Source organism: Gopherus evgoodei, chromosome 6 (assembly GCF_007399415.2).
Source record: "Gopherus evgoodei ecotype Sinaloan lineage chromosome 6, rGopEvg1_v1.p, whole genome shotgun sequence".
Lineage (NCBI taxonomy): Eukaryota > Metazoa > Chordata > Testudines > Testudinidae > Gopherus > Gopherus evgoodei.
In genome coordinates, this window is record NC_044327.1 from 46,888,088 (window position 1) to 46,895,688 (window position 7,601).

Genomic DNA, 7,601 nt, shown 5'->3' on the forward strand with positions numbered 1-7,601 from the left:
ATTAGCACCTTCCTATTCGTGTTTTGTTTTGGCGGGATGGTAGTGAACCTACAGTAGCTTTGCTAACAGTTCCTCTTCTTAACTCATCGGCTTGCTGCTGACACCAAGCCGGGGTGTGAAACGAATTGCATAGTGCACGCTAAAACCACGCCAAATCACACCGCGCTCCTGGACGCCTCCCTCCGTCCAGCTCTCTCCATCTCCTTAGTCCCCGTACAGAACAGTGGCCAATAAACTGGCATCGTCACCATGGAAATGATTGTAACTCTGGGTGAGTGAGGACAGTCCCTAAGAGAAATGTCCAAGCAGGTGCCGGCGACAGGGTGGGCAGAGATGTACTGCGGGAGGTGGGGAGGGAGGGGCCGTGTCTGGATAAACGACCGCGGAGATGGAGGAGGGGAGTGTCCCCCTAAATGATCCCGGGGGCACGTCTGGGGCCGGGGATCCCCCCACGTGTCCCAAGTGCCGCGCGCGCGCGCGCGAGCCCTGAAGCAAATGGGGACTCGGTGGCTACAGCAGCAGCAGCAAAATGGAGGCCAGCGCGGTCCAGGCTGCTGAGGCGGGCGCTCGGCCGGCGCGATCGGCAGGCGCGGGGAAGCCTGGCTGGGGGCCCGGCTCGTCCCGCCCCCCCTGGCTGGGCTCGTCCTCGTACTCGTCCTCGTAGTAATCCTCCGGGCCCCCGTCCGAGCCGCCGCTGCTGCCGGCGCCGTTGCCGCCCGCCTCGGCGCCGAAGCAGAGGCGGGCCATGTTCTCCTTCATTGTCTCGCAGATGGGCCGCTCCAGCCCGTCGCAGACGCAGTCGTTGAGCGGCCCGGCCTTGGGCACGGCCAGCATGTCCTCGATCACGGCCCGGCACTCCTCGGTGCAGCGCAGCCCGTTGAAGAGCTTCCCGCAGGACACCATGTAGCGGCCCAGCGCCGCGCTGCAGCGGCTGTCCCAGTCGCAGCGCCGCCGGGCCTCGGTGCAGCCCATCACCCCGCCGCCTCCGCCGCCCGCCGCGCCCCCGGCCCCGCCGCTGGTGCGGGGCAGGCAGGGCTCGATGGCGCGCTTGGTGGCCCAGCAGGTCTCATCCTGCGCGCAGTCGCAGTCCTCCAGCGCCGGGCCCCGCCGGGTGTGATTGAGCTGGATCAGGGCCGCGATGCAGTGGCTCGGGCATCGCCGCCGGGAGGAAGCGGCCGCGGCCCCGGCGCTGCCGGCCGGGTGCTGCTGCAGGAGCACCGGGGCGCACGCCTCGGCGTACTGGCTGTACGCGTAGCTGCACTCGGGCTCGCCCTGACACTGCAGCACCGCCTGCCAGCAGATCAGCCTCCGGCCGTGCGCCCGCGGGGGGGACACCGCGCCCAGCACCACCGTCAGCCACAGCCAGGCGCCCGGCATCAGCCACCGGCGGCCGCCGCCGCCTCCTCCATGCAGAGCGGGGGAGCCTACCACCATTGCGGGCGGCGGCGGCTGCAAGAGGGTCGACGAGGGGGGGAGGAGGAGCAGCTGCCCGTGGAAAAGTTTGCAAAACTCCTGCCAGCTGTGTGCATGAGGCTTCCCCTCATCAATCCATCCACACGGCCCGTCCGAGGCTGGAACAGCGGGCTGCAGTACAGCCCCCACCCCAGAGTCCCGGGCTGCGGTTGCCGCAAGAGTTCCCTTAGTTAATCAGTGCAACTGGGGGCTGGGAGGAGAGCGGCTTCTGAGTGTACTCGGGGGCTTGCAGGCTGCGCCGGGGGAGCTCATGGTGCTGGCCTGCTTCTCATGCAGATCCCTTTCTTTCCTCTTTTTGCACAAAATAAATGCCCAGCTGCTGCTGCTTCCTCGGGAGCTTTCAACTCTCCGCTCTCAGCATCTCCGCACATGCCAGCCGCACAAACCGCTCCGATCCCATTCACAGTCCCTGCTCCGCTCCTTCGCTTATACTGTTGCACTTTCGGGAAGAAGGGGAAAGAAATCCCCCTTTTGGCAAGAAAATAGAGAAAGGGGTGAAAATAGCTGGCTCAGGGTCTCCCTTTTCTTTCTGTCTCTGCGGTTGATGCTGCTTCTGTTGTCAACAAGCTCGCAAGCTGCTCTGCTCTGCGGTGTGAAGCTTTTTTTCTTTGCAAGGCTTTAAATACAAAAGTGGCCTCCGAGCAGCAGCAACGTGCTCTGATGAAGCCTCATTATGCATGCATGGAAAAGCAAACAAACAAAACAATTAGCAACGCTTCTTCCCCTTTTACACATGCCCCCAGCCTGCGCTCTCTCTCGCTAGTCGCTCTCTTTCTCCTTTTCTCCCTTTGCTCGGCCCCCTTTCCTTGCTTTTCGACTTACTATTGGTCCAGCCTGTTGTTGAAACTTTTTTTTTTCTTTACGATCTACGGGAGAAAGGGGGGCTGGTGGGCAGCTCACATTCAAAGCTTGAAAGGAAAGGCTTAACGAGATTGACAGCAGCCCCCAAGGAGCCCCTCCTACTGTTAAGGAGGCTCCCACAGTTACTATTACACAACAACACAGCTTTTCAAGAAGAAACTTTGCAGCTGTTTGCATCAGGCAAAGCTTTGCACCCATCTCTGTTTTCCAGCGGTCACAAAGCAGCGTTTGGTTTATATTAGTTGCCTGAGGTGTAACATCATGGCATACGTCTTTAAAAGATGCTGTACAATAAATTTCATTATAAATTTTACTGATAGAAGTCAAAACAATTAGATTTATTATATATCAAATATGCCATCATATACCAATATGCAAACAAAAAGAGCTCTCGCATCATTTGCTGATCTCGTTCTCCCCCTCGCAATGGGAGTAAGACTTCTGCCTGCGGGGAATGTAAGATCGGTCTCATACGGAATCAAACTTTTTGAGATTTGTGCAATGCTACTGACTTCAATGGGAGTGCATCCATATACTGAGAACAGAAATTGGTCCATTAATTGGAGTACTTAAGCATGACCACTTGTCATTTCACCGTTTTGCACTTCTTTTGCCTGTAAGCAAATTCAAATTATATATTTGCATGAAGATTTTCTCTGGGGAGTCAATGCACGGAACTACTAGGATTTAGAAAAAAAACAACCTATCCTCTTATATACATTATTTATAACAATAGATTTTGCAAATAGAACACTGAAATATGTTTCCCAATGTCTGAAATAGTTATTTGAATTCTTTATTGAGATATACTTGCTATTAAAAGTTGCCTGAAATTTATTAACTGAGATAAAAGACTGTTCGTGGATGCATTAAAATTTTCATTACATTCTTAATTCTTCTTTTGATTAAAAGAAAATATAAGATTAAAATAACAAATATAATATAAAACGTTCAGAACTTAAGCTGTACATTGCGAAGTTGGTGATAGTGCATTTGTAGGTTTCTTTTAATTTTAGTGCTACCTTAATTCCAGAGCAACATGGGCTTTGACCGCAAGAGGCATCAGTGTCTGCTGCCTGTCAAAAACTGGCGCTTTTTTCATCGGAAAACTATCAGCTCCATCTGTCACAAAAATTAGGACTAAATCTACTTTCCAGAACCAAAGGGAGCTTGTGTTTATTTCCTGCGTGGATTGCTGTCTTTCTGAAATTCTGTGCAAGGTGTAATAGAAGTGTCATACGATTAGAAATCATATTGATTGTGTTGCAAAATATTCATCATTTGTTCCATTGTGATCAGTTTTACGCTTGGTTTGTGTTTCTCCAGTGCAGCAGTGCTCATTCTATTGCTGCTTTACAAGCAGATTTCATGGTTGCTTGCTTGCTTTTTAAAGTAATGAGAATAAAAAGCTAAAAATTTGCTGTCAACCAAACTTAAGTATCAAATGTAATTGCTGTTCCTTGTATTTGTGTTAAACATCCCTTTAGTGGTGGTGGTGTTCTGGTTAATTCCCTCTGGTGTTTCCCCCTCCGCAGCAGTGAACGTACCATACACTGGGCAGGTCTAATCTATGCATTTCTTCACTGTTGAACTTCATCTACTCATAGCCTCTGCAAGGCGCATTATGCCAAAAACCTAGAGGTATTCCTGAGTAAAGGTGAGTGGGGCAGATCACATATTGAGCTACTGAGCCAGGGGTTTCTTTACCACTTGTCTGCCAAGGAGGTACATTCACGTCTGCCCCAAATATACTATCGCAGAAGGAGGTATGGGAGTGTGAGAGTTTCAGGCTCACAGCCATGAGCTGAGCCCTGAACTATACTACAGACTTATGTTGGTATAACTGCATCTCTCAGGGATGTGGATTTTCCACCCTCCTTTGCAACATAGTTATACCAACCAAACTCCTAGTGTAGACAGCACTATGTCAATGGGAGGTCTTCTCCCACCGACATAGCTACCACCTCTCGGGGAGCTGGAGTATGTCCACCGAAGGGAGAAGCTCTTCTGTCGGCATGCGTAGGTAGCATCTTTGCTAAGTTCTACAGTGGCGCAGCTGCAGCGCTGTAAGTGTAGAGAAGCCTGAGAATCCACAATTATACAGATTTGCAAACTTTCACGCAGAGGATACAGAAAGCCCTATTCTAGTCCAGGGACTGAAATAAAAGACGTTACTGTTGAGATTCCTGACTCCAGGCCTTGGGTTTGTGGGCTGAACTGTGTCCTCCTCGCAACCCATGTTTTGATCTGCAAAACTCATTTGCTCCAATTGTATTTCACTCTCTGAGTAGGAAGCGGAAAAAGGGTGTGTTTAATTGATAAATAAATTTATCTTGCAAAGAATGAAATAAATTGTCTCTAGGATCTGTTAGTAGGGAGAATAGAGGAGCTTCCACCACAATCCCCAGACTCTCTCTTGAGTGGGAGCCGATCATTCTGATTCTTTCTGAAGCCAGATTAGGGGCAGAGGATGTGGCAGAGTCCATTATGTTGGCAATCATTTTCATTTTAGGTGTTGAGTAAAAAGTTCTTGCAGGGCATGAAACATTAGATTTTTAGTGTAGGATGGGATTTGCAAAAGCACCTAACCTAGGAATGCAAGTCCCATAATAATAACTATAGTAAATGTGGACTTTTATTAAAGTTTATTAACAATAATATCATACAGTAACAGCGTACAAAAATATGTCCACAAAATAGTTGGCCATATCCATTTACACATGCAAAAATAGCATTTGAGCATGCAAAATGGGTAACTGCGTGTGCTGATACCTGTTTGTACGCACAAAATAACATTTGCTCAGGTTTTTATGCTCTCAATTTTAGTAAAGAATTTAACAAAAACAAAGGTCTAAACAAATGTTTGAGAAGCATACTTTTTTTTTTTTTAAGGGGCGAATTCTATATCCAAGTATAACCACTCCCGAAGGATAGCAGTTGCCAGAGTGGTCAGGAATGGGAACATATTGTTCTCCCTTGGAGGAAGGAAATCTTCCTCATGGGGTACAGGGTCTAGGGAAACCACTCTTTGGAATCCCTCTTATGAGTTCAAGGTTTCCTACAGCTGACCTGTTTTTGTCATGTCCAATTTTAGGTTTCTGAAATCAAATAGCTCTAGAAGTAAACAAGAATGCAATTCTTATTCTGCATTCCCATTTTCCAAGCACCCTATATAGACTTTTAATTACCTTTGCTGGCTTTATAAGTTGAAAAATAAAGGCCAAATGGTTTAAAAAATTTGGAAGTCTGCTATGTTTTCTGTGTATTGCCCTTTCCTGGAATGACAGTTTATGCAGTTCTTTACACCAGTTTTCTATATGGGCATCACTGCAAGATCATCTTGGCTGTGAGGAAGGCCAGTATATTATAGCTATGTATTGACAATAAACACTTACGTGCATATTTTTATTTTCTTTAGTCTTGCTGTCTTTTACTATCTATCCCGGTGGATCTCTTTTCTAACTCTTTTCTCATCCTTACATTTTCGTCACCTTTTCTCAGAGCTGTTTTATACTTTGGATGTGTTCAGATAATAAATTAAAAAATCACACACACAAAGGAGACAAGATTACAATTCAACAGTTCACATTCACATGTAATCGAAAAATACATGTATATCTGTTTAATGCCTTTCACGCAATTCCTAGGTAAATTTGGATTATATTAGTGGATTATATTGTCTTTTCTGCATTTCAGCAGATTTAAAACTGCCATTGTAAAATAGCTGGGATGAACACTGCAAATAAATTAGCTGACTAAGTTTACTATTCTGAAGTCCAGTAATATTAATGAAATCTTTGTTTGGCTGCACGTGATCATAGAATCACAGAAATGTACAGCTGGAAGGGACCTCAAGAGGTCATCTAGTCCAGTGTTTCTCAACAACCAATCTGCGGACTGGTGCCGGTCCCTGAGACCTGACACAGTTTAGGAAGGCAGCAAGCTGGTCCATGCTATCAAAAAGGTTGAGAAACTCTCATCTAGTCCATTCCTCCTTCCCAATCATCCCTGACATGTTTGTCTAACCTCTTAAAAACTTCTAGTGATAGGGACTCCAAAACCTCCCCAGGTAACTTATTCCAGTGCTTAGCTATCTCTCCATTCTGTGCTGAAAGGAGGCTCAAACATCTTGTGGCAGTGAATTCTGCCTTCCCCAACACCCAATAAAAAAGATCTCTTTGGATGTTGGTGCTGTGATGGCAGGCTTGAATGTGGGTGAGGAGTGGGGGAGAAGCGGGAAGTTAGTGGTAGTTTTCAACACTCCAGCGAGAGACGGAGGCCAACCAACTTGAGATGCCTAAATCAGATGCCACTTACAGTAGCTTGGGCAGATGTTCATAAATATAGCAATGCATACTCAGCTGGCCTCATTGGATTTGGCTGCTCCTCAGTGTGTCATGGATAATCTCTGATTCTTCATCTGAGTGGGATTCAGATAGTCTGCTGAGCTCCACAGACTTAGCTCAATGAGACTCTGATGCCTAGTTTGACCCTGCTGGGCCTCCAGTTACTGAGGATCAGATTATCTGGACTTCTCAGTCTTGGTTTTCCCTTAGTGGGTCCCTGGTGCTCTGCTAGGCTCCTGGGGTTTTGCTTCTCTTCAGTGGGGCTCAGATACCTGTGCAAACTCTGCTTCTTGCCTTTGGCTTGTTGGCTTCCCAGGTTACATTGGAGGATTGTTGGGGGGCGGGGAGGAAGAGGAGTTGAAATTCTCCCAAGTGCCACCTATTCATGGCAACAAAATGATCTGTTACTCTCAGTAGAATGTGCAGATCCTCATACTATAATCCTGTCTCTTCTTTCCTTTGATCAGCAGAGAAATAGTTAAAAATGCTGACATTTAAACAATCATACTTGTGAATTAACATCCCACTGAGTGAAAGCTCATACCTCTTAGAGTTGTGGTTTTAGGCTCTGCAGACTCAGTCAGACATCACTGTATTAGTTACACTTGCTTCATATTTTTAAAAGTATCCTTGCAACCAGAGGAGGCCACAGTTATTTGTTTGTGTGTGTGTGGTGGTGGTGGGAGTACTCTGGGGCCCCAGCACACACCCCTTGTTACTCCTCAGCAGTACTACCAGGTTTTCTCAGTTGCTCCTAGGGGAATCCTATACAAGGTAGAGGGCTTCTTCAGGATGCTTTGAGACTTGAGTTATGCTGGAGTACTGGCCCAGTACACAGCTGTCTCAGAATCAAGGCAGCAAAAGGCCACCTTTCTTCCGGAGGTGTTTTGTGAATTCCTTGGCAGTACTTGAGGAGCTGGG

General features: G+C 47.7%; 1 protein-coding gene across 1 annotated transcript; it reads right to left on the reverse strand.

Moving 5' to 3' along the window:
- Positions 1-288: 288 nt before the first annotated feature.
- Positions 289-4,227, reverse strand: GAS1 (growth arrest specific 1). Its single transcript, XM_030567974.1, is given in 1 exon segment — positions 289-4,227. A coding segment is annotated over 1 exon segment (1,146 nt). The 5' UTR covers positions 1,435-4,227.
- Positions 4,228-7,601: the final 3,374 nt, after the last annotated feature.